Source organism: Podarcis gaigeae, assembly GCF_964106915.1.
Source record: "Podarcis gaigeae genome assembly, chromosome: 4".
In the NCBI taxonomy this organism is placed as follows: Eukaryota; Metazoa; Chordata; class Lepidosauria; order Squamata; family Lacertidae; genus Podarcis; species Podarcis gaigeae.
Window position 1 is genome coordinate 52,986,580 of NC_139677.1, and position 26,817 is coordinate 53,013,396.

The 26,817-nt window shown below is 41.2% G+C and overlaps 1 protein-coding gene across 2 annotated transcripts in view; it reads right to left on the bottom strand.

Annotated features, from left to right (window-relative positions):
* Positions 1-3,240: 3,240 nt before the first annotated feature.
* The window catches only part of PCP4 (Purkinje cell protein 4), a 71,903-nt gene continuing 48,326 nt past the window's right edge, over positions 3,241-26,817 (bottom strand). For both annotated transcript variants that reach the window (XM_083734830.1, XM_083734831.1), the window contains one exon: positions 3,241-3,603. In XM_083734830.1, the coding sequence (XP_083590956.1) occupies positions 3,476-3,603 (128 nt within the window). In that variant the 3' untranslated portion in view covers positions 3,241-3,475. The remainder of the gene's footprint in view (positions 3,604-26,817) is intronic.

Here is a 26,817-nt window from a genome sequence, read left to right on the forward strand (position 1 = left end):
GTATAGTTTGGCCCAGATACCATTCTGAGAGACTAAATGCTGTGGCTCTTTTCATTCTGTACTTTGAGTGTAGATAGTGCATAATACAGCTGAGAATGGCTGTGTACTGTGACAGTTCCCAGCAAAGATTATGGAGATGGGAAGCCCCCCTTCCATGAAGTTTTCAGAGAAACATGGTGATGTAAAATGTGTACATTCTCAGCATAGGAGCCAACGTCAAGGGACTATGGTCCCTTTGCCCCTCCCCCCCATAAAATACTTGAGGGGGCCACCCCCAAGTTGAGGAGCATTGCCATGCAAATGGGGTGTGTGCTATGTCATGTGATCAGTTATGTGGGGTGGGTTTTCCTTGCCCCCCAAATGTTTTATTCAAGATGGCCCCCCTGGTTTTCAGTCAAAACATGTGAAAAAGAGGGCTGGATCAGAACAACCAACTAGGCTGAGTTTCTCCGTTTTCAAAGTTGCTGGCCTACTTCTCCTGCTTCAAATGGCACACACCTTTGTGTTGTAAAAGAAAGAAAAGATGGAACCCACTGCCAGTCACAACACCAGCTGTAGCCATTACTGCCTCCCCACATTCAAAAGTCATTTGATATTAATCCCCACTGTCACAAGTCCCCACGTTCTCCCCTACTCACCTTTGTGGTGGAAGGAGGTTCAGACAGGCACTCCCAGCTGAATCATTATCATTTGCTTCAGAAAAGTAATGTGTTGACTATAAAAATAATTCACCTATATTTGTTTGAAATATGTGTACCACCGCATGTTCAAGTATATGAAAATGGACTGGATAGCTATCTTTAAAGAGAGAAAGTGAGATTACCAGTGTCTTTGTTTACTTAATACTTAGCTTTAATGCTGGCCTCAGTGCAATTTGTAGGACCATTGAAATCACCAGGTAAACATATTTAGACGGCCCTTCCTTTAATTTTAGTGACCTAAACCGTGCACCAAAGCATTCATCCTATTTTTATATGGAGGGAAGCCGCTCTAGGTTACACTTCGCAGAAAGAAACACAGAGTAGTCATTTTATTGTCACGTCAGAGGTGCTGTTACAATTTCCAGTCAGAAATGCATAGGACATAAGGCATGGGTAGGCAAGCTAAGGCCTGGGGGCCAGATCTGGCCCAATCACCTTCTAAATCTGGCCTGAGGATGGTCCGGGAATCAGCGTGTTTTTACATGAGTAGTCCTTTTATTCCTTTTATTTAAAATGCATCTCTGGGTTATTTGTAGGGCATAGGAATTTGTTCATTATTTTTTTCAAAATATAGTCTGCGCCCCCGCAAGGTCTTGAGGGACAGTGGACCGGCCCCCTGCTGAAAAAGTTTGCTGACTCCTGACATAAGGCAACACAGTGGCTTGTGTCAATGCAGCCACACCAGCATCTTGTGACTGACAGACGCTGGGAATGCATGACACCATCCCTTTTCTGCTGCCTTTCATCATGTGATCCCACCCCAAAAGAAAAGGTTACTCCTAAATATCAAGCATATAAGGTTGTGCTGATATATATTTTTTTTATTGGCTCACCTTTGATATCTGCCAAGTAATCTGTGAGTCTGCATTTAAATGCAGGAGAAATTCAGTAAATGGCAAGCATTATAGGACAGCTTTCTATTAACTTGATATGCCCCACTTTTCACATTGAATGGCTTCTGACGGCTGTTATGGCAATATAACTGTCAAAGTCAATAATTCTAGAAATAAACCATCTCCATAGCTCTATTTTCATACTAGAAGTTCCCATTTCTCTATATTGATCTGTTGTACATGTAGAATATTGGAATAATTTTATTGTATTATATTGAATGTAGCAGTATCTTGTCTAAATATTGTGACATTGTGACATTGCAATCCAGTTGTTGCAAGCCACCTTGACTGGTGTGTCTATCAAATAAATAAATAAAATTTTTCCCTTGCATCTATTTGTAATTATGAAGTAATAATCAGGATATTGATCTGATTTAGATAAATATTTATGCCTTTGGAAAGAGATCCAGACATTGTTTTAAAATGTTAAAGCAGTTGTATTTTTAAGTATCACAACATCATTGCATTTCTGTAACTATTTAGACTGGAAGTTGACTTCTTTTTACTGGAAGTTGACTTCTTTTTGGAGCAGAGAACAATGGTTTGTCATTAGGTGGAATAGGTGGTGATCATTTGGCTGGAGGCACATTGCTGTCAAACTAGTGAATGTTCTAAGGTGAAGAACTCCAAAAGCATCAGGAGGGCTATGGATCAGCTGTAGAGCACATGTTCTATATGCACAAGGTCCTAGGCTCAACCCCTGGCATCTCCAGGTAGAGCTGGGAGAGTCCTGTCTGAAACCTTGGAGAGCCACTGACCATTTAAACAGTCTAATACAGCTCCTACATCTGTTTGGGTGTATCTATTATACCACCAAACTTATACCAGTTAACAGCAAAGACCTTTCCCAAAGAATCTTGCAAATTTTAGTTTAGTGAAGGTACTGAGAGTTCTTGAGCATCTCTGTGTCACCCCAAACTATGTTTTCCAGGAAGAGGGTATGACTGCTCCAACCGGTTTAAGTCCACAGTGCTGATAACCTTAAAGTGTTATGGCCTTGGATATATAGAGCTTATGTAACAAGTATATGAGGGGGAAAGCTTATCTAGGCTTGCAGATGTCAACAGGGTATTGAGAGGAAATCTCTAGTGGTTAGTGTGTTGTCACAGTGCAGATTGGAATGGGAAAAGATGAAGCGGAACCCAGATTGATTCCAGTTGTCCTGCACTATACTCCACCAGCATACTGAAGCTATTGGTGTGGCCTCTGGAGGGCACCTGTGCTGATATTATGTTGTTTCTTAGGAACACATTGATCCTTGGATTCTCTGAGAATAAATTAAATACTTTTGGTGTATCCATCTTCTTCTCGAAGACAGTGACACATCCCTCAAATCTACACAGAGCCCCCTCCCGCTACATTCCCTTCCTCACCACCCAGCTCACTATGGCATTCTGCACATTCACCTCATTAAGGGAAAATATTGTCCATTGTCACATATGGCTGGCATCTGGATACACCAAACGAGGTAAGGTGAACTGAGAGTTTATGCTCTCATTCCTCAGCAAAAATAAGTTGATAACATAAGGTGCTGTGTTTATGTCTCCGAGCTTTAAGTGAAGAGGAAAATAGGCATCTGGGCTGTTTTTAATTTGTAGCACTGGGCTTGCTGGATTAATATAAGAAGACAGATCAAGGCTGACAAGTTAAAGCAACTTCATCCTAACGTTTTATTTGAACATCAAGGGAAATGGTGAGTTGCAGAAGAATTGAGATTGGAGATAAACATACAGATGAAGTCACGCAACAAGCATACTTGTTTCAATACCCGCCGATGGATTTTTAAATAGTGGGAATTTCTGTACATGCATCTAGATTTATTCATTTTTTCATTTCCTGACAGACCAGGAAGTGGTGATGGTGGGAACTGTGAGGTATAGACTAAGATTTGGACCCGTCCTTTTTCTTCTGGAATTTCCTGAACTGAGACTGTATCGCCACTGCAGCTTTCTCTGTCTCTGGTGCATCCATGTCTATATCAAAGTCCTCTGGAACTTTCTTTTGCTCATCTGTGCCAAAACAAAAAACAAATAAAGGTCACCACAACTTGACACACATTTCAGACAGAAGAAACAGGAGGTGTAGAAGAAGAACCAGAAGAGCATGGTTTATTTAGTTAGTGAGATTTGTTTTTAAATGAGGTGTTCTTAGGAAAATCTCAAATTTTCATTGTATAATCTTCATTGTATAATCTTCCTGCACAATTCAATCTAATGGCAAATTAACTGATAAGGCATTCAGGTATTCCTCCTTAGGCACATTTTCAACTTCTTTGACACCTTAATAAAGCACTTCAACCAAAATTTATCACCACATCAACCAAAACCCTCTACTAGTATATACTATATATTTCTGGTGTACATTCTCAGTATATGTTCCAACATCCTTAACGTGACTCTGCTTATAAGTAATACGTGCAGTATAATCCTATGCATGTTTACTTAGAAGTAGTCCCAATGAGTTCAACTGAGTTTACTCTTATGTAAAAGTGCATAGGATTGGATTACAATTGTAATCCCTGACAATAGTTACGTACATGTGTATATGGTGATGGTAGTGGGAAGAGTTACACAATTCAGATTTGCACACCACACTCCCAGGTATTCTTTTGGAAGGAATTCCACAAGCAAACATTTAGGGCAATAAAGCAACACTCTGGACATGTTACTAAAATTGCAGCATGTGTTTAATGGATGGGTGCTGCTGTTGTGAAAAATGCCCCTTGACCAGCATGAACACAGCAGCAAAGCTCATTTTTCCTCCAAACCTGTCTAAAGTAGACATTTCAAGGAGACACATTTAATTAGCTCTGGGGTTGACAATACAACCTTTCACAGCTTGTTGAACCTTTTTCTCCTCATTCTTATGTACAGTGCCAAGTAGTGCCAGTCTATTTGCTCAAAATGCTTCTGGGCAGCCATTAAGGGTAAAGGGATGCTTCTCAATGTAGTTTTCTAATAATATAAAATTTAATAAAATATTTAATAAAAGCCAGCCATAAAAACAACAAACATCCCCCCCCCACACACACAACTACTAAAATGCATTACACAACTACAGCAAAGCCCATTCGCAGGAGAACAAAACAACTCCAGAGAAAACAGGCAGAACCTAAGTAGGTATTTAGAGCTTTCCTAAACACCCAAAATTCTGAATTGACAATGGTGTTTTCTATCTTTTGGGGCTGACAGCGTGGGTGGCAGGGAGACCAACAATAGGTGGAGCCAGAGCCAGTGACAGACACATTCTTTTTTTGTCTATATCTCCTCCCTCCTGCCTTCTTCAATGGCAACACTAAACTGGCAGGCAGTGCCACTCCATGGAATGGCTGTTAGGAGAAATCAGACATGTGGATGTTGACTGAGGGCAAACTAAGGTGGATGGGCCACCCTAATGGACCAGCCTCCACTGTGTGTGTTTGTGTGTGTGTGTGTGTGTGTGTGTGAGAGAGAGAGAGAGAGAGAGAGAGTATTTTCAGTTAGCATCTTCACTGCCTATTGATCTACTCATTAAACCTTTAATTCTAGCTTGTGCTGTAATCCAAACTGTAACTTTCTCCCTACTCAGCCTCCAGACCAATCTAGCCATTTTACTGCCACAATTATTTCTCAAATGTTTTGCTTGCCCAAATTTGACACACAAAAAACATTCTCTGAGAAGGCTGTCTGAGAAGGCTGTACCATAAAAAATGTATCTTCTTTAGGAAACAAACCTCTTATTTATTCATGCAATAATAACAACATATTTAGAGCTGCTGAAGCAAACTAAAATGTAGATCATAGCCAAATCAGTTGGCATCATTTCATCACCCCAGCACCCTATTTCAAATGATATAACTGTAGAAGTAAATGAGCTATTCGGTCTAGCTGCAGACCAAATATATTTGCTTTATAATGTGTTTCTGTACAGCACAATCAATAAAAAGGGGATGGATGGATGGCGAGCAAACTCCTGAGATATGCAGTGTGAGTGTAATTACTCATGACCAAGCCTTCAGCTAATTTCTTGATTTACTCTTTAAGCTGGAGCTCAAATGAATGATGGCAATATTGGTAAATGAAAAGCATTCAGCATTCCTCTCTAGAGTCATGAATACAAAATAATCTGTGCTTTTATGTGTGCCTGTGTTTAAGCGAGCTTTCCAAAGGTTTGTTTTAGAGAAACAAACATTGGAGGGATGAAATCACACTACTAGATCATTTGTCCTACTCAAATTTCAACTTACTATAACTGAAGGATAGAATTACAGTAACTGGTCTGGATTGGTTCAAAAACTTGTGTAAGACAATACAGTCCTATGAGCAATAAAGATTATTTGCCATCTTTTGTCCCATACATTGTTTCACATGGCCCTGACCATGTACACAAGGTGGAGCTCCTTTGGCTAGACAGATGTAAAATGCCTGAGATTCATCATACATTGTGACTGATACCTTAGACCTGTGCTTCAGCCATGATATTTTTGTCTTCCTCATGTTCTTCACCAAAGTTCCAGTGCCAGTTTTCATAGGCTGCTGCACATAGAATCCCTCTCCTCCATATATAAATAAGCCTCTACAGGTGAATTTGGGATGTGATCTAGCCAGTCAAGCACTTGTCTTATGTCCCATTGATTTCAATGAGAGAAACTTGAGAACTTGACCTGTTGACTAGGACATATGCAAGAAGTGCTCAAGACTGGTTGACTTTAGGCTTTTAATTTGACTGAGCAGCAATCCCACTGAAATCAGCAGGACAGTGTAGCCTGTGCTTGGGTCTGAGCCTGTAATTCTTTTTAAGAGACCTTTTCAACCTCATAGATAGATAGTCACATCTCCCAGTAGAGGAAAACACGTGTAGTATTTGCATGAGTTCTTTGGAAACATAATAGGAAAAGGCATGTATACCTTACATTTCGAAAGCAAACGGCTTACTTTTCTCATGATATTAATCACCAGGACATTTAGGAACCACATAGAAATCTTCAAGGAAATGCTCCAGTCAAGGAAATTGGATTTAGCATTCATTTATTTCTGTGGGCTCCATGCTTTCAAAACATTTGTACCTATGGCTGCAATTCTACATACACTTATGCATGAGTAAGTCCCACCAAACACAGCAGACTTACTTCTGAGTAGGCATGTGCAGGATTGCACATTTAGTGATGTAGCATCCATGTTACCCAGAGGGCTACAAAGACTGCTAAGGTCCAATGTGACAATGTCCCTAGAAACTTGATCTACTCTCTAGGACTTGGGCAAGAAGACTCAGTAAATGTACCAGTTGGACTTTGCTCAAAGCTTTTAATGCGACCAAGCAATTTCCCTAGGTGAAAGGATTTGGTGACCAGAGCATATTCATATTATCCATTAGCATCAAGTAGAATGATTCGATATAACTACCAAAACAGGGAAAGAATAGAACTTCCTTCTATTAAGCTGCAAATTACACTTTGATCAAGGAGACGACTGCTGTTAGTCAATCTAAATCCCCTTTTGCTTGGCCTTACTTGGGCAGTGCTGTATTCTTATCTCATGTGCAGAATTAAATTTTGATAAATGTACAGTAGGATGGTTGCTCTGTTCTGAGATTTAGAATGTTATTTCAGTTCAACCCTTTGAAGTATCTGGCTAATCTTTTCTTCCCAGTTGTAACAATGAGAGAGCAGGGATTATATATACACACACATACCAGTGAAGAATATAAGCATAAAAATGAGAAATAAAAGTAGTCATGAAATCAATGTATAATATTACATTTTAAAACAGTCTACAGCCCAATAGAGGCATAATGATCCCCGTCCCAAAACAATTGACATGGTGAAAAATGTTTAGCTTTTTAAATGCTAATTCAGAGCTGCTCAACCGAGAATTTATTGCTTCTCTGCAAGGACATTAGAAATTTTAACATGGCCAGAATAATAGGCCTGCATCTTACAATTGCTGTATGTCATTATCACAGAGTCAGCATGAGTGTGAGAGAAAGAAAGAAAAACACTAACAGTCCAATTCCAATGTCTCTCCACTAAAATACAACTGCATGGGTTGAATTGAAAAGATCCTAGGATCTACACAAGGACATATTACATAAGGAACCAACACAGACTGGCATTTCGTTAAGATAGATGCCCTACGTTCAAGGAATTGAAAGCAAACACATCACTCAAGAAACTTAGAGGACTGGAGCACAGTATTTGCCTAAAGGAAAGTGTAAGCTGAAAGTCTCATTTGTACACAATTTGCAGGACAGAGGAGAGTTGCATGATGCTCTGACTCCATCTTCAACAGATGATGACAATTTGAAAGGATTATTGTGTACCCAGGTAATTCAATTAGCTGCTAATGAAACACTTTGTATCTTCATATCTTATTTGACTGTAATCCCCTGTGGATGGCACCAGCCACAAGTGATATAATTTAACCCTCAATGAGATCTTTAAACAGGGGTAATTAAACATGTAATTATATATTATCTAGACAATTACCAGCAGAGAATGGCAGATATGCCATTTCTTTGGTTTTTCATTATACAGGGCTTTAACATTGAAGCCTGGCTTGATAACATAAGATCTGATCCTGCTAAAGACCTTTTGAAATGAATGGTCATAGTATAGAAGTATAAGACTGGACTCCACAAAGCATTTACATGGGAGCCAGCAAACAAACAAACAAAACAAAACACAATATTATATTGATGTTTTGTTTTGTCAAGGTAATGGACGATCCCTTGTGGACTCAGTTCAGTTAGCCATATTTCCACAAAATGGTAGGTAGAGACAGCACAAAGTCACTATGTCACAGCACCAGCCTAGAATAATCAATAGCTGAGAAACAATTTCTCTGAAGTATAGTTGGTAGAAGACGGGCACTTTTCCAATACAGTTAGCATTTGTGCCAGCAGAACTGGCAAATGGTATGCTGAAGTGAACTGAAGCAACCCAATGATAAAACTTCAAGCAAATATAAGGAGCACAATTCACACACACAAAGTTACAGCTAGCAAAATGCAAGCCCATTTTACCAATCTGTCAGGGAGCTAAGAAGTGGGGTAAAAATGTTTCCTCTTCCAATGGATTGACCTAACTTTGATGTGGCTTTGTGCTGCCATCTGAGTGATCGGATGGCACTGTTAAATAATCAAATCTGGTTGGATGTGTGATGCCAAGATAGTGTATTGCCAATGTGACCTATGACTGACTTACGAAAAAGGTGTTTTAAAAAAATCTGTCAAAGCTGAAGAACAGGAAAAGATGGAAGCTAAGAACACTACACAAAAAGGGGTAAAGAAAGGGTGGGGGTTGTGGCATTTTTCACCTCTCTCAAATCCTCTTTCATTTAGAAAATGCTTGTTGTTCAATATTCAGAACAGTTAACTTAAACAGTCATGTGTCATCACGGTCCATGTATTCAGAGTGCCAAAGGATACTGGAGCTAGTCAGGTATGATTGGTTCATAATCTAAGTGAAAGTACTTCAGCCTAATTAGAAATATATGTGCTCCTTTGACATGAATCTATAAATATTGCCTTTTTGTTCTATCGAGAAGGAGAGGCAATCAGTAGATTAACAATGCTGAACAATTATGTCTTTATTTCCCTAGGAAATTGTTATTCTATGGACTCCTAGGAAAATGTATCTATGAAAAAGAAGAAGAAGAACCCTACTGGATAGTGTTGAATCCTGTTTCCAGAAGTGCATTTGAAGTTAGAGGTTCTATTTAACGGCAATGACTAATTGCTGGTATCCAGCATCCTTTTAAACCCACCTAACTAGTACCCATCCGCACATCTTGTGGCAGCAAATTCTGTAATTACATTATGTGCTGCATGAATAGTGTTTCTGTCAATTCTGAATTTATTGCCAATCAGTTCCATTGCTCTACCAATGATATAAATTTTATGGAGGAGAGTGTTATGATCTGTCTGTAGCTCAGTGATGAGTGTAAGATAGAATAGGATCTCTGGGTGTTTGGAAGGAGATAAGCAAGGACTTACGATTCCCATTTGTTAAACAATGGTAACATCATCCTCCACCCCTAATTCATACTGCCAAAGTAAGAAAGTTGGGAGGGGGTAACCAGGAGGGGGGTATTGCATGGAAAGACTGTGAGCTCTGCTTATTTCTAGTGCTCAAAACAAATCCCTAGACTCAGAATTCTTTTGTTCTAATCATATTTATTTTGCAGCAGACTACACTTGATGGATCTAAGGGTTGTGGGGCAAGGTTAGACCCTGGAGGCCTCAAGTCCAACGATCCCTGCTGTAGTGTATACTGTACAAGACATGGAAGCAAAGCTACTAAGACAGTAAGGGAAACTTGTGCTTGTAGTACTATGGACAGCTCCTAGTGAGCAACTTGTTCCAATCAAGATGAACTGAAGCCTTAGGAGCTTCTGCCTCCAGTCCACCCCTTCCAAGATCTGCCCTCTCGCTTGAAGATTGGCCTAAAACCAAGTGCTTCTCCTCCCTGTGGCCACCTGCTTAGCACATCCCCAACAATGCTGGGCAAGAGCAATAGGGTGGGGTGCCCAGGCCAGGAGCCTAGTCCTGTTCCCCACCCAGCAGTGTGAAATATGCCATGGCCAGGCCACTCTCTGTTTACTTTATCCACCCCATAACTAATTTCAAAACCTCTTTCATGTTCCTTGTTAGTCATCTTTTTTTCTAAACTAAAAAGCTCCAAATGCTTCAGCCTTTCCTTTTATGGAAGGTACTGGAAACCCTCAATCATTTTGGTTGCCCTTTCCTGATCATGCTCTGCCACATCATTTTTCCCTTTAGGTGGGACAGGCAGAACGTCACAAATTTTAGTCTTTCGCCAGCTTCAGTTGCTATCTATTTGACGCTAACATGCTGCCTTGGCTCTTTAAAATTACAAATGGCCTGAGACAGAATAGCACAAGAATTGCCTCCTCTCCACTACAACCACCATGAGAACCCCAGTCCAACTCAGAGGTTTCCTTCCCTGCCATCAGTGTCATGGAGGGGACTTCCGGGTCGGCGCCATCACCGAATGGCGGGCTCCCTCCGAGCTCCGGAGGGAGCCGGCTTGGCAGGGGCTGGGTCCTACCGCACCGGCGATGCGGGGACCCTCAAAAACCACGGCCAGATTGAGGCCGTGGACATGGAGACTCGGCTGGCACCGTTAGCGCCCTCCCGACTCGTGAAGGAGCCTTTTTAAAGGCTACGGATCGGGTGCCGGGGAGAAGCGTGGTGCTTTGAGTTCTCTGCTATCCCTGCCGAGCGCAGCCGCATGCCATCCGGCGGAGAGCGCTGACTTCTTCCATTGAAAATTCGGCTCTAAAGAAGAACCCGTGAGTAATTGGAATATGGACTAAAAAAAAAAAAGGGGATAAATTTTTAAAATTCGGAGCGAACGGGGGAGGTGGAAAAAAGGAAGTCAGCCTACCCCTAAATTGTAGAAGAGCCAAAACAAAGGACTGGACAACTAAGATCGAGTGTAACCTTATCTTGCCGAATCAGCAACTTCGCGAGGGAAAATTATAAGATTGAGCTGGAGGAGAAAAGTGGAATTGTTTTTTTAAAAAAAAGTAACCCCCCCGGAATCCCTGGAGCGATTCGTGAAACTGCCTGGAGAAAAGTGATGGAGGTTTTGACAGCTGTCAAAGAGCTGTCAAAAAGGAAGATTAAAATAGAGACTTTGTTATAAGGACTTTGCCGGTTATATTTGTTACAAATTGAATACAAACTGTTTTAAATATTGGTCAACAAGCTACTTGGTCTGGTGGATGTGATTCTGGAAGGGAACTTTGTTATTGCAATCCACCTAGAGGAGCCGAGGGACATTGCATGTGTTTTTCACAGGAAATGTGAACAGTTGAATGGAACTTTCAATCTCCTGGGAAACTGCAGGAATGGAACACTATTTTGTCTACAGAGGTCTACACACTACAGGAAACAATGGAACTATTTGTTGGAAAATGAAAGGAACATGATGTAATGCTTTGCTTCAAGAATAACAAACCTCTGCAGAGACACTAGAAACTTTTGGAAAAAGAACATTTCTGTGGAGAACAGAGAAATAAAAAGGAGGAGAATGATTGATAAGAACAAGGAAACAACAAGAACTGGACAGAACTGGGGGAACATTTGGGACATTCAGGTTTGACAAGCTTATGGATACAAAATTGGAGTTTTTACTCCTGGATATAAAAACCTGGATAGAAGAAATGGGCCCTTATTTGATAGACTCCTTCTACGATTGGACATCCGTAATTAAAGACTGGCAAAGAACCTGAGGGACATAGTGTAATGTGGGAACTCCAGGAAGATATTAGAAGTGGAGGGATAGGTGAAACGCAAAGGGGAAAGAGGGGAGGGAAAATTGGAATCCAAAGGCTGTAAAATTATTATTTATATTTATCTTATTTCCATCTGTACTATGTTTGAAAGGGGGAAACTCGTTGAAGGGTATAGATCGATCTTAGGGGATGGGAATTTGGATAAATTGGGTTATTGATGAAGAGTGTAATTTGGGGATAAGAATTTGTTGAATTTAATTGCTAATTTGGAAGATTTGGAACACAAGAGGGGGTAGGGAGGGGAAGTCCTAGTTATTAGCAATAGATTGGATTTAATTTGTTTTGATTTGTTCTAATTTGGAAAACCTTAATAAAAACTATTATAAAAAAAAAAAAAAAAAAACATCAGTGTCATGGAGGGTGGGTACCTGGAAGCTGCAAAACCCAGGATTTGATGTGGCTTCCACAAAGAGGTTCACTACACCCCATTCCAGACACTTTTGGGTGGGCTGTGAATACATTTTTTATTCTGGTGGGCTTTTCCAGAACTGTACCAATAATTCTTTATAAGATGTTGCTACTGGTGTGATCTGTTATTTTAGTCTGGTCTAGTTTTTCTCATTGGTTATGGGGAAAGTCTATTTTCAGTACTACATTGTCCATTTGTCTTATGTAGTTTTCAACTTCTGCAGTAAGCCATGAAGAAGTAGAAGGGCAGTATAGAAATGAATAAAGAACAGTAAAAAAGAACTGTGCACATTATTCCAACTGTGGCTGTGCCATCTAGACTGATATAAATGCATTGCTTCTCCAAAAAATCAGTTGCTTCGTTGAGCAATGGTAAGAATGTTAGATGAGCCTGCAGGATTAGGCCAATGGCCATTTAGTCCAGCAACAACACTCTGCCCACCTGTGATTCCCAATTTATGCCAAACGCATCTCAAATAATTTGTTGTCAGCTGCCAACTTGGGCACCTGACAGCCCCCGATTATACTGTCAGATATAATTTCCTCCTTCTCCAGTTTTGGCTATATTTAAACAGGTCCTTAACACTTTTCTTGGCCTGTTTTGGTTGTGCTGAATACCCAAGCCCTACGTTACTTTCACCTCATTCTCTAGAATTTTGTAAAGCCAAATAAAGGGAGAAATTAAATTAACATTGGCATCAAATTTACAAAGTGTGGTATGAATAGTCTTGCCTGGCCATGTTGCTGAAAGAAGGGGGGGGAAGGGTGTTTTAAATAGGAGCACACTTTAAATGCATTCCATGGAGATTAATGTACACAGAGCTGTGTGGTGAAAACATTTTATTTAATCTAAAAAAGCTTTTTAGTTAGCCATAAATCAACGTTGGCCAACATTTTAAAAGGTGCTTCTTATTATGGATCAAATCCAAAGCCCATTAAAAGAAACAGAACATCCCCTGTAAACTATGCTATTTAAGGAGCAATGCTGTAAAAGCTAGAGAACATATTAACAAGGATCATGTGGGAAGCTGCCTCCATGTGACAATTAACTTTCACTGTGGCCACAATGTTCAGAGCTGGTCATTGTGTCATTCTGGCACCAAGCACAGGCCCCATCTGCACTATGCGTTCAAAGCCAAATCATCTCACTTTATACAGCGCAAAGGCTTGCCCTCAGAGAATCATGGGAAGTGGTGTTTGTTAAGGGCACTGAGAGTTGTTAGGAGGCCCCTATTCCCCTCACAGAACTACAGTTCCAGAGCACTCTGATAATTGTAGCTCTGAGGGGAATAGGGGCCTCCTAAAAGCAGCCTCAACAAACTTCAGTTCCCAGGATTCCCTGGGCCTAAGCCATGGCTGTGTAAAGTGGTATGATATGGCATTAAATGTATAGTGGAGATGGGGCCACAAACAGTTGACACAACACCCTCAGCCTCCTCCTGGGGCTGTCTGCTCTCTTTGCCAGGCATGGTGCAGTCTACACATTGTGACTGTGGCTGGAATGAGGCATCACATGGAAACCCTGGGCAACCTGTGGGCAAATGGGCACATGTGGCCCTTGACCTCACTTCATGTAGGTGGCAAGGAGAGCAAAGGGGCGCAAGGGAAAGAGAGAAATAGAAAAGGAGAGAGAAGGGGTGGTACACCTATTTTTTTGTGACTATGTCCCCAATGCATCCCAGGCATGTGTCCCCTGTGGGAATGCAGCACCTGACAGAAAAAAATGTTCCCCCAGGATTGCTTTTGAGTGTGCCATCACTGTGTGAAGACTGAAATGTGTGCTCTGAGCATATGCAATAGAGGTGTGATGGCTCAGACCTTAGCTTGCTGGGCTTATTTCTGCCCTTGTTTCTTGATACAATCGCCTCTGCAGCAGACTTGCAAATAGCCTCTTGCCTGGGGTGAGAAGACATTGCTTTCATTTCAGCAAGCACTCTCCCCCTGGCTTGCAACTTTTCCAAAATGAGAACATGGTCTGTTAAAAATTGCAAAAGGAAATTGCGCATGCTTAAGAGGGATCTTAAGAGGTACATTTTCCTTGCAAGGCAAAGTCTACAGTTTAAAAAAAATTCCCAAATACAAGTTGTGCCTCATATTTGCTATAATTATGATAATGATAATAATGGAACCTATCTCACATCAGTGCTTTTCATGCCATGGTTACAGCTTTCAAATGAATGGGACAAATTATTGTTTCGTCCTTAAAAAGAAAAGATAGGCAGGATGTATTTTTTAAAAAAAATAAATGTTTTTTTAATGGTTTGTTGGGGTTTGCCATCAAGTGGCAGGCAAAGACTTCTGCTTCCCTGTTCTATTTTTGTGGGGGAGGCATCACTTTACCATAATGTCTACTCCAGGGTAAATACCCAGTTGTTTTCCCCAACTAGCCTGTATCCTGATATATGAAAAATTATTAAGATCTGCCCTCCAAGGCATGTTGTTAATGTTACTGTTACTGAGATCCTTTCCCCTCCCACACACACCAGTTTTATGAGTAGGGGGTGGTGCTAAATTTGAAAATACTTGAGACTCTTCTCACTACCACCATTATTGACTAAAAAGTTACATTTAAAGCATTGCTCACATGTTGTGATGATAAGCAATTGTTATTGTGAAATGTAATAGAGTGGTACCTCAGGTTACATATGCTTCAGGTTACATACGCTTCAGGTTACAGACTCCGCTAACCCAGAAATAGTGCTTCAGGTTAAGAACTTTGCTTCAGGATAAGAACAGAAATCGTGCTCCGGCGGCGCGGCAGCAGCAGGAGGCCCAATTAGCTAAAGTGGTGCTTCAGGTTAAGAACACTTTCAGGTTAAGTACGGACCTCCGGAACAAATGAAGTACTTAACCCGAGGTACCACTGTATGTGGAACCATTGTTCTGAAAGCAGTGGATTGGCTACACAACATTGACATGCTTCTCTTTTATTCTCTTCTATATTTCTTACATTTCCACTTGGGGGTTGCCATGATAATCAAAATAAGGATTCCAATAAAGGGGAAAGTAAATTTAATTTACTTTTCCCCACATGGCAGCAGACAGCCCTCCCATAACTGCACACACAAATATTTATTGTGAAGCACAAGGGGGGGAACAATGACAATTAATAAGCTCTCCGCAAGACCAGCACATGAATCAAAAAGGGCACCGTGTCCTTCTGAGCTGCTTGCTCATTAGTTAGAGAGAGTTGTTACACTGCTGGGCCAAAGCTAGAAGTCAATACTTGAGCTCTGTGGGATTTCTCTTGCCTGCCCTTTTTATCCGTATTTATTGAGTGAGCACTGATGGTATTGGATAATGTAATTTTCCAAGCCTTTTTAAGCAGCTGAGATTCATGAGCAAGGTCAGGCACCATACCAAAGGCTCCATGCAGCATTTTCTTCACATGAAATTTACAATATGTTCAGGCTGAATGAAACATTTTCCAGATTCAGTTTTCCTTTGGCTTGAAAATAGTGATTTAGAGGGTGGGCAACCCCAAATCCTCCATATTCTGTGTTCTTCACAGTGATTGCTACTATCGACCGCCATGTTTTCACCTTTTGCTGGCGCTTAATTGCCTCTCCCTCACTCTTCACTCTTTTCCCTTTTCTGTTGTCGTTGCTTTACTCAATTCCTCTCCACCTAATCAGGACCATGTATTGGACATGAAAGTGTAATAATCCTATGTAGCCAATCAGATTTAGGTATTTGCTGAGTTCAGCAGGAGGAAATTAAGCCTATTCAGAGTGAGGACAATGCTTGCTATGCAAATGACATCAGTGACCCTCACTAATCAGGAATCATAAAGTAGCAAGGCAACTCTATTGACTCAGTTGCATAGTATCCAACTGCCCCGAAAATGCCGTGACCGTCACAAAAGCCTTTAAACCATCACAGCTTCTCACTTTGTCATGCAGAGTCCTGAGTTCCCTTATTGTTGAGGTATGCTAACTGGAAATGGTTTCACGGTTGGGGGAAGCAAGGGAAAGGGAGAGTTGCTGACTGAGGCTGCCTGCTTTTCTTACCCCTCCCGCTTCTCCACCACCTCCTTTGCTGCCGCTCTTGGGAGTCAGAGAAGGCAGGGTGTGGGGAAGAGGGAAGAGTCTTGAGCTAGGTCCGAGTGGGGGGGGGCAGGCCAGCAAGGGGGAGCAAGACAATGGGGATACCGCCAATGCCACCATCCCTGCCATGGGAGGCTGCAACTCTCCAGGCTGGTGGACCCCTAGCCACCCGGCTAGTCGACCATGCCAAACACAAACAAGAAGGAGAAGAGCCATGTCAGGCCTGAAGAGAATGTGGTGGCTGGAGGAGGCCCTGGGGGTGGTGGGGATTGTTGCAACTGGGTGTAACTGGTGGGGTGCAGGCAGGCCTGTGGGGAGCTTAAGCCTGAGAGGTGGGTTGTGAAATAAACAGGCCTCTGGTGCAGGGAAGAGCAGGGGGGTTGGTCTTTCATCCCTCCGTAGGAGACAGGGATCTACTATGGCCCCTGTCCTATACTAGACCCCCTTGAATCCCAGTCCACAGTGTTTTATCAATCCCTTTCTCCATCAGAGATCTTCAGTGCAGTGACTCATGGAGGCCACTCTGGCTTCTATGTTCACTTGTGGAGTTTTGGCAAATTGACTTCACTCTCTGCCAAAGCTCTGCAAAGTGGAACGAGACAATTCCACCCATAGATTCCCCTAGTTCTTTGCAGATTTCAACTTGGTACATCCTTCAAGCTCTTTTTAAAAACCAAGTTATCAGGAATGTGAAGGGATGGCTTTAACAAAAGTTTTGACAATTGCAATTAAAATGCAGTAAGCCTGGTGTCAACTTGATATGGAAATCTAATGGAGTTCAGGGAGTGAGGATTTCCCTCTTGGTTGAACAATAGCTACTCAATAAATTAACATCTCAGTTTCAAAAAATATGAAGAGAAATAAAATGGTACAGAGAGGGAAATTAGGCAAATTTTCTCTAATGGGTAAGCCCTAAGGGCTCCTTTACATATTACATTTTAAAGTGTATTTATAAAATTCTTTGCATATTCCTGTAAACATAATGTATGAACCTGATGCATATGTATTATCAAGATACAATCCCCAGGCACTGGATTCAGCCACAATTCCCAAAGAAGTGTTCACTGAGTGGCAGACGTGATTTTCCCTTGTCTCTGTGTGTGGAGGGGCATTGTACTGCGTATGAAATAGCTCTGCTCTGGCACAAAGCACACATAGACACACTGCAACCTTAGGAGTCCTGGCAGTATACAAATTCTTTCCCCACAAAAAAACACAAATACACCATCCATCATAATGATGGGCAAACAATAAATTGAGGAAACAAAATTAAATAAATAAATAAATAAATAAATTCATTCCTTCCAGTAGCACCTTAGAGACCAACTAAGTTAGTTATTTGTATGAGCTTTCGTGTACATGCACACTTCTTCAGATACATAAATTGAGGGTTACTTCTTAAGCAATCTGGTTTCCAGAATATCTTGTTATTGTGCATTTTTTAGGCTTCATGCCTAAAAACCTTTTCTGAAACATTTCCCCCTCATGTGGGTTTAAGTTCTGACAGACATTTCAAATTCAGCCTGGATTTATGAGCTTGCCAAATTTGTCACTAAAATTGATCGGCCAAGCTTTCTCAGCTGACAGCCTGACGGTGAACCCATTTCTTAGAGCCAACCATGTTTATCTAATCCAGTTGATTTCAGATTTCCTACCCTCAGAGAGAGAAAAAAAATCCACAGCTGTATGCCTGCCAGTGACCCCCTAAGTGTGTGCTGCAAACTCCCTGCACTTTTCTGGTGGTTCTGAAGCAGATTCTATTTTTTTAAAAAAAACATTTTTTATTGCTTTTTAAAGATACAAAAATACAGAAAAAAGAATAAAAAGTGGTTATAAGAATAAAAAGATATAAATAGCAAATTTCCATATTCTTTTTCCATCTAACCTATAGGACTTCCCCACATCCTCCGAACCCTGCGTTCTCTGTCTTGTAATGCATCAGCAATTTGTTAACTTATTTCAAAACTTATTGTAGCTTCCATTTTATCATGTTCCCTATTTTCAATTTTACTATCGCTCAATTCTTATATGTTTTATATTAAACACAATAAAGTTATTTCATTATTTTACCTCTGAATTTCTTGTGTCTTAATTTTCATTTCATTAACTTACATTTGCTGAAGCTAGAGTTTCCTGAAAGGTGCATTTTTTTTTTAACATTCATACAGCTTATAATGTTTTTTCAAATAGTCCTTAAACTTTTCCCAGTCCTCCTCAGTTGTTTCTTCTCCCACGTCTCGGATTCTGCCAGTCATTTCAGCCAGTTCCATATAGTCCATCAACTGCAATTGCCATTCCTCCAGCGTGGGTAAATCTTGTGTCTTCCAGTATTTTGCAATCAGGATCCTTGCTGCTGTGGTAGCATACATGAAAAAGGTTCTGTCCTTCTTAAGCACTCTCTGGTCCACCATGCCCAGAAGGAAGGCCTCTGGTTTTTTAGGTAAGGTAAATCTCAATACCTTTTTTAGTTCATTATGGATCATTTCCCAGAAGGCCTTCACTTTCGGGCAGGTCCACCAGAGATGAAAGAATGTCCCTTCCGCCTCTCCACATTTCCAATATTTGTTGTCAGACAGATGATATATCTTGGCTAACTTGACTGGGGTCATGTACCACCGGTATATCATTTTCATAATATTTTCCTTCAAGGCAGTGCATGCCGTAAATTTCAAACCGGTGTTCCATAACCTTTCCCAGTCTGCAAACATAATGTTATGCCCCACATCCTGAGCCCATTTTATCATTGCGGATTTAACTGTCTCATCCTGTGTATTCCACTTGAGCAGCAAGTTATACATTCTCGAAAGTAATTTACTTTTTGGCTCTAACAATTCAGTCTCTAGTTTCGATTTTTCCACCTGGAATCCAACTTTTTTATCTATTTTAAATACCTCTTGAATTTGCGCATAGTGCAGCCAATCTCGTACCTTAGTTTTCAATTTCTCCAAGCTTAGCAACCTCCAATTGTCTCCAGTTTTTTCAATTATTTCCCAATATTTAGGCCAATGGGCCTCCATGTTGGGTCTCTTACGTGCCTTGGCCTCCACCGGTGAGAGCCACCTCGGAGTTTTACTCTCCAATAAGTCTTTGTATTTTATCCAGACCCTCCAGATTGCTCTTCTGACAATATGGTTTTTAAACAATTTGTGCACTTTAGCCTTGTCATACCACAAATATGCATGCCACCCAAACGCATTGTCAAACCCTTCCAGATCCAGGACGTCAGTGTTCTCCAATAAAATCCAATCTTTCAGCCAGCAGAAGGCTGCAGATTCATAATATAGCCTCAAGTCTGGCAGGGCAAATCCCCCTCTTTCTTTCGCATCAGTTAGTATTTTAAACTTTATTCAGGGCTTTTTGCCCTGCCAAACAAACTTAGAAATATCCTTCTGCCACTTTCCAAAACATTCCACCTTGTCCACGATCTGTAGGGCCTGAAACAAAAATAACATTTTCGGCAATACATTCATCTTTACCGCGGCTATTCGGCCTAACAAGGAGAGTTTCAATCTTGACCATATTTCCAAATCTCTTTTGATTTCTGACCAGCATTTCTCATAATTATCTTTAAACAAATTCAAATTTTTGGAGGTCAAGTACACCCCTAGGTATTTTACTTTTTTAACCACATTCAGCTCCGTTTCTTTGGAGAACTCATCTGTTTCTGTAACTGTCAAATTTTTTACTAAAACCTTGGTTTTTTGCTTATTTAACTTAAACCCCGCCACCCGACCAAAATCAAAAATTAATTCTAACACTCTTTTAGTGCTGGAGACTGGTTCCTGAAGTGTTAATACCAAGTCATCTGCAAATGCTTTCAGTTTATATTGTTTCACTCCGACCTCAATTCCCTGGACCAACCGGTCCTTTCTAATCATATTTAGCAACACCTCCAGAACTGAAATAAACAATAGGGGGGATAGAGGGCACCCCTGGCGTGTCCCTTTTTCAATTTTAAACTCCTCTGTCACCACATTGTTTACTATCAATTTAGCTTTTTGTTCTGTATAGATTGCTTCTATACCATTTTCGAACCCCCGCCCCACTCCCATCCCTTCCAAATTTTTCTTCATAAACATCCAAGAAATATTATCAAAGGCCTTCTCTGCATCAACAAAGATCAAAACCGCTCTCGTGTTCAGATTTGTTTGTAGAAGTTCCAAAATGTCAATGATGTTTCTTGTGTTATCAAACAAATGCCTACCAGGGAGAAAGCCAGCCTGGTCCTTGTGAATCACTTCATTTAGTACTTTTTTAAGTCTATTTGCCAAGATTTCAGCAAAAATTTTGTAATCCACATTTAGGAGTGAAATGGGGCGGTAGTTCTTAAGTTGGGTCTTTTCAGTCTCTGATTTAGGTATCAATGTGATGAAAGCTTCTTTCCACGTTTCCGGTGCCCTCCTTCCCTCCATTATCTGGTTGCAAACCTCCATCAAAGGTTGTATCAAATAGTCCTTTAAAACTTTATAATATTTGGAGGTTAGACCGTCCGGGCCTGGGGACTTGCCAAGTTGAAGATTTTGAATGGCACTTTCAATTTCTTGCTGTGTAATATTACAGTTCAGGTTTGTTCTCATTTCCGGGGGTATTTTTTGTAATCCATTAGTTTTAAGAAATTGATCCACCTCTGAGGCTTTTTGCGGCCCTTGTGTATAAAGTTCTTTGAAGTACCTCTGGAAGCACTTTCTAATTTCCTCGGGTTTCTGAACCATTCTCCCTTCAATCTCTAGATTTGTAACCGTATTAAGCTTTTGTCTCTTTTTCAACTGCCAAGCTAGCAGTTTCCCACATTTATTAGCCGATTCGAAGGATCTTTGTTTCATTTGTTTAATTTTCCATTCCACCTCTTGGTTTATCAGTTTTGAATATTGCGCCTGGAAGAATTTCACTTCTCTTAACACGTCCTTCGACTTAGGCCTAGATCTTAGTTTTTTCTCTCCTTCTCTTATTTTCTCCAATATCTTCTCCTTCTTTTCATTCCAGAGCCTTTTCTTAATCGTGTTTTGTTGTATTAGAAACCCTCTCATGACTGCTTTACTTGCGTCCCAGATTGTTCTTTTTTCCACAGTAGTATTCAAATTTATCTCAAAATAGTCCTTTAAAGTTTTTTGGGCCTTCTTCACAATCTCCTGATCTCTTAATAAAGTGTCATTCATTTTCCATCTAAAAGAGCCGGTTGTGTTTAGTCTCAATTCCACTTTCAAAGCACTATGGTCGGAGCAGGTTTTTGGGCAGATTTCCACTTTTCTAGTCTTAGGTGCCAGTCCTCTAGTTGTCCAGATTTGGTCGATTCGTGTCCATGTCAGATGAGCTTCAGAAAAGAAAGTCCCTTCTTTCCCTAGAGGGTTCTTAACCCTCCAAATGTCTACTAAGTCCATATTGTCTGTCATTTCAAAAAAAGTTTTGGGTAGTCTGCCGTCTTTCGATATGTTGGCACTTTGTGACTTATCCATATTTACAGACACAACCCCATTCATATCACCCAGCATAATGATGTTACTATAGTCCAAATAATCCAGCATAGTCTCATGCAGCTTCCTAAAGAATTCCGACTTTCCCTCATTTGGAGCATATATTCCTAATATCAAAATTTTTTCTCCTTGCGTCTGTATTTCAATCGCCAAAATTCGGCCATATTCATCTTTGAATAAAAATTTCGGTGACAGGCTCTCCTTTGCGTAAATCACCACTCCTCTCTTCTTAACTTTGTCCGAAGAAATAAATTCTTGGCCTAGTCTTTTGTTAATTAACACTTTTCTATGGAGCCTTGTCACATGTGTTTCCTGTAGGCAGATAACGTCCAGTTGTTCCTTTTTCAAGATGTGAAAGACTTTCCTTCTTTTTTCCGGGGAATTTCCGCCATTTATATTCCAACTAAGAAGCTGTAGAGACATCCTGAATCAATTAACGGGTTCTACAATGGGGTATCTAAGCTTCCTCCCGATCCCGGGGGAGGTAATGCTGGTCCTGATCCTGGTGGTATAACTCTTGGAGATGGTCCCGGTGGTGGTGGAGGCCAAGAAGCTGCAGCTCCTTTTTGCAGGTCCTCCTCGTGGTCGTGTAGGAACTTCTGCTGGTCTTCAGGTGATTTAATCTTTATTTTCCTTCCTTTGTAAGTAAATGAAAGTCCTTGTGGAAACTCCCACCTGTAAGGAATTCCGTTATGTCTCAACAATTTGGTCAAATCTATATAGGTAGTCCTAAGTTCCAAGAGATATTTGGGTATATCTCTGTAAATTTCGGCCCTTTTGCCTTCTACCTCCAAAGATTTCTTAAAATGTAGGCCTAATATCTTATCCCTTTCTTCTCTTGATCTCAGAGCAACCAAACAGTCGCTTGTCTTTCTTTACTGATTTTCCCAGTCTAAAGGCTGTCACAATTTTAAAGTCCTTTTCTTCCTCAATTCCCCAGAATTTGGAGAACAAAAGTGTCAAAAATCCCTCTAAATTATTTTGTTCCAATTCCGGGATAGCCCTTATCCTGAGATTACTATCTTTACTTTTCAATTCAACCAATGCCAGGTAGGCTTGTTGTTCCCCTACCTGCCTTCTCAGAGGTCTTACCTCTCCTTTAATTTCATCCACCTTTAAGTTCGCCTGTTCTGCTTTTTGGTTGGCTTCCACAGCTAATTTATAGTTTTCTGCCGTAGCTCCTTGCAATTTCTCAATTGCCTGAGTGTGCTGCGAAACCTGTTCAGTTAATTTGCCAATAGAGGATGTAGCTTGGTCAATCTTCGATGTTTGATTGTCCACTTTTTGGTTTAAAACTGCCAATTGTTCCAAAATTTGTTTTAAAACTGTTTCAGATCCTCCAGTTGCCATGTCTTCTGCAGCAGGCTGCACTAGTTCCACCTCCTGTGCTGTCAGCACAGTTGGGACAGATGATCTGCGGTGATGAGTTAAAGTTGTTTGCAAAAGTTGCCCAGATTTTTTCTCTTTTTCTTTATCTTTAGCTTTAGCTGCTCTTGTTCTCCCTGTGCCGCTCATTCCACACCTGCCTCTGTTCAAGGTCAAATGGTCTTTTGTCCCATGGAAAAAACAAGTCCCAGATATAAATAAAAAGAACCACAAAAAGTTTCAATAAAGCTCAGTTCCCATGCAACTATATTTCCACAGTCCTATAGGGGGAGTATTTCAAAGTTTCAAAAAAGAAAGGAACTATTTTCCGCCATTGAAGTTCCTCAATTCGCCATATTGAGTTTTATAATTCCCAAACACAAAAGGAAGGTTTCCAGAACTTCTAATCTCTTAAAATCCAGCCATAAAGTATCGATACAGGTCCATGCAACAATGTTTAATGTTAGTATCTCAGTCTATGCGACAATTTCGGTCTCTGCAACAATGTCGTCAGTTTGACAGCAGTTTGACAGTTCTTTTTCTATACACTGGCAGCCCGATGACGGGGTTATCTCTTTCAGCCCCGTTTAGCCCAGAAATTGGAGGATGGTTCTAAAGAAAAAAAAAGTCTATACAACACACAGTTCTTTCCTTTTTATCTTCAAAATGCAGAGTCTCTCAATGCACCCTTTTTTCCACTTTTATAATCCCTTTTTAAATACTTCAGCTCGTTTCCGAGCCCTTGCTTTGATCTAATTAGCAGAGTCGAGGCGGACTTCCTGTTACTCGCCTCCCGCTTTCAGCCGAATTTCTTCAATTTAAGTTAAAAAATTTAGGTCCCTTACTCACGGGTATGTTGCTCCAAATCCGATAATTTCAAGAAGAAAGGTCAGCGCTCATCAGCAGCAGCAGCGCGGCTTTGCTTCCACGAAAAGAGCGATGAACTCACAGCGCCGCTCCCCCTTTCACGTTCCGGAGCCTCTTACGAGGCTCCTTCCCCGCTTCTGGGGGGGCTCCAGGCGCCCGCCGAGTCCCACGGCCGCAGGCTCGCTCTGCCTGCGGTTTTTCTTAATGGGTCTCCGCTTTGCCGCAGCGGACGACCCTTTTTCGCGGAGCCCCTCTTCACAACGCAAAGAGGACCGCCATTGCTGTTTCGCGCCGCCTCCGGAAGTCGCCTTCTGAAGCAGATTCTAGAGCACACTCAGTTAGTGTTGGCTTGGCCTAACTATTAACCTGCACACAAAGAGAATGTTCTAGACATTGCCAAAATAACCCTGTCAGTGGCTGCAGATACCAGGGGAATAACAGTAATTGTGGAAAGCCCTCTTTTAAGCAGACTGTCCATCATTACCACATGTTAAGGTTCCTGCATTGCAGGGGGTTGGACTAGATGAACCTTGTGATCTCTTCCAGTTCTACAGTTCCATGACTCTATTATTACTCTTCTTACTGAGGCTGCTTTGAAAGGCTACCAAGGAAACCTGTGGTTCCTAGAAATATAAAGTTGATTCAGATACTTACGAGAGTAAGGGATCTCTTTGTTTGGTGAATCAAACACATTCCCTTCCCCTCTGCAATGTAACATGAGGTGGGTGCAAAGGCACATATATGAAATCAGTCATCCATGCATACAGGTAATAGCATGACACATCTGTCTCATACGTTGCATGCACTAGGTGCATGATGGAGATTCCCAGCCCAGTAATTGAATTAACTAGGCTATATTCTTCATATCACAGCTGCAAAGTCTTTTGTATTATTTTCTCCACTTTATTTCAAAGCTTAATATGTCACATGGCTTTAGAAAAGCTAGATCAGAGCTTTCCAAACTTTTCAAGTTGGTGACAGACTTTTTGAACATGCACCATTTTGTGACAAAGCAATTCAGTTTTGCATCATTTTGCGACACAGCAATTCAGTTTTACTAGCAAACCAGAGGTTAACCAGGGGTCAGCAAACTTTTTCAGCAGGGGGCCAGTCCACTGTCCCTCAGACCTTGTGGAGGGCCAGACTATATTTTGAAGGGAAAAAAATGAACGAATTCCTATGCCCCACAAATAACCCAGAGATGCATTTTAAATAAAAGAACACATTCTACTCATGTAAAAACATGCTGATTCCCGGACCATCCACGAGCTGGATTTAGGAGGAGATTGGGCCAGATCTGGCCCCCGGGCCTTAGTTTGCCTACCCATGGGTTAAACTAACCCTTTCCAGCTCCAGGAGGAGCGTAGGCAATGCGACACACCTACACACTGCAGCTGACACACTAACGTGTCACAACACACAGTTTGGAAAGCTCTGCACTAGATAGACTAGTTACTGGGCAAGAACCTTCACAGCAGAAAATACAATCTGGGCCACTGTAAAAGCAGTTGGTGGTGGGAATCTTCTGCTGACAGCAAAAGTTCAAGAAATATGCAGTGCACTGACTGTAAATCCCAGAGCTAAGCTAGAATTGTGCTTTGTGGATTCCAGCCTGAAACAAGAGATACTTCATTGATTTAGAACGGAACACTGAATGAACAAGCATTGCAATTTGTTTTGGTTTCTGTATCTTCTTTTTTTTAAAGCCACTTTTCTTTCTTTTCTGTATATGTGAAATGAATGGAAGTCATCTTCTCAAGACCCCAGTACTGCTCTCTAGGATATTGTAAACTGATAGAGACTCTTGCAAGTCAATTCCCTTCCCCGCTCTAAATCCCGCCACACAAACACTTCAACAGACACCTACTATGTTCCATGGCTCAATGTCCCCCAACCTTCCACAGATCCTGGAAGCCAGCCCTCATCAGGCCATTCGGGATTTCCTCCCTTTGAAATACAGTTTACAGATTAATATTCTTCTGTGTACCTAGAGAGGGGGCTTTTAGTATACAACAACCATGATACTCAGTGACCCCTTTCCGGTATTTTCTCTGTAAAGAGCATCTCTTTTGAAGGGACATCTCTGGTCCCTTTGCACTTCTGTTACTTTCTCAGGGCTGATTACCAGACCTGGAATCCAGTTCTTGGGGGCTGTTTCCCAGGTGTCTCTTCACTGACATTTGTATATAGAAAGCTGCCTTCAGAGGCAGATTTAGGGCAGCACAGCTAGTTTCGCCGCACTGGGCACCACAGTAGGGGTCACCAAAGGGTGCCACAACTATGACACGGTGAAGTGAGCAGAACAGAAGGCAAGAGCTGAGGGGCACTGAATTTTGGACTCACATAGGGTGCTGCTGGAATTTGAAAGGCCAAAGTCTACCCCTGCTGCCTTATACCAAGTCAGACCATAGACACATACAACTCCGTATTGACTGCCTTGACTGGCAGTGGTTCTCCTGGCTTTCAGGCATGGACGTAGACCAGACCCACTTGGAGATGAAGGGGGATCAAACCTGGAACCTTTTGCATGCAAAACATGTGCTGTACCACTAAGCCATGGCCCTTCCTAAAGGAAGTGATTGGAAAGGTTGGGTAACTGGTCATACCTTCTCTACAGCCCAGTGATGTTAACAAGAAGTAGAACAATGTGAGACAACTACCTCATGTGATTCTCACAATCCTGGTTAGACAAGGGAAAATCATATTTCTTATTTATTGTATTATACACTGATCTTCAATGTAAAACATTTACAGGATGTGGGTATAGA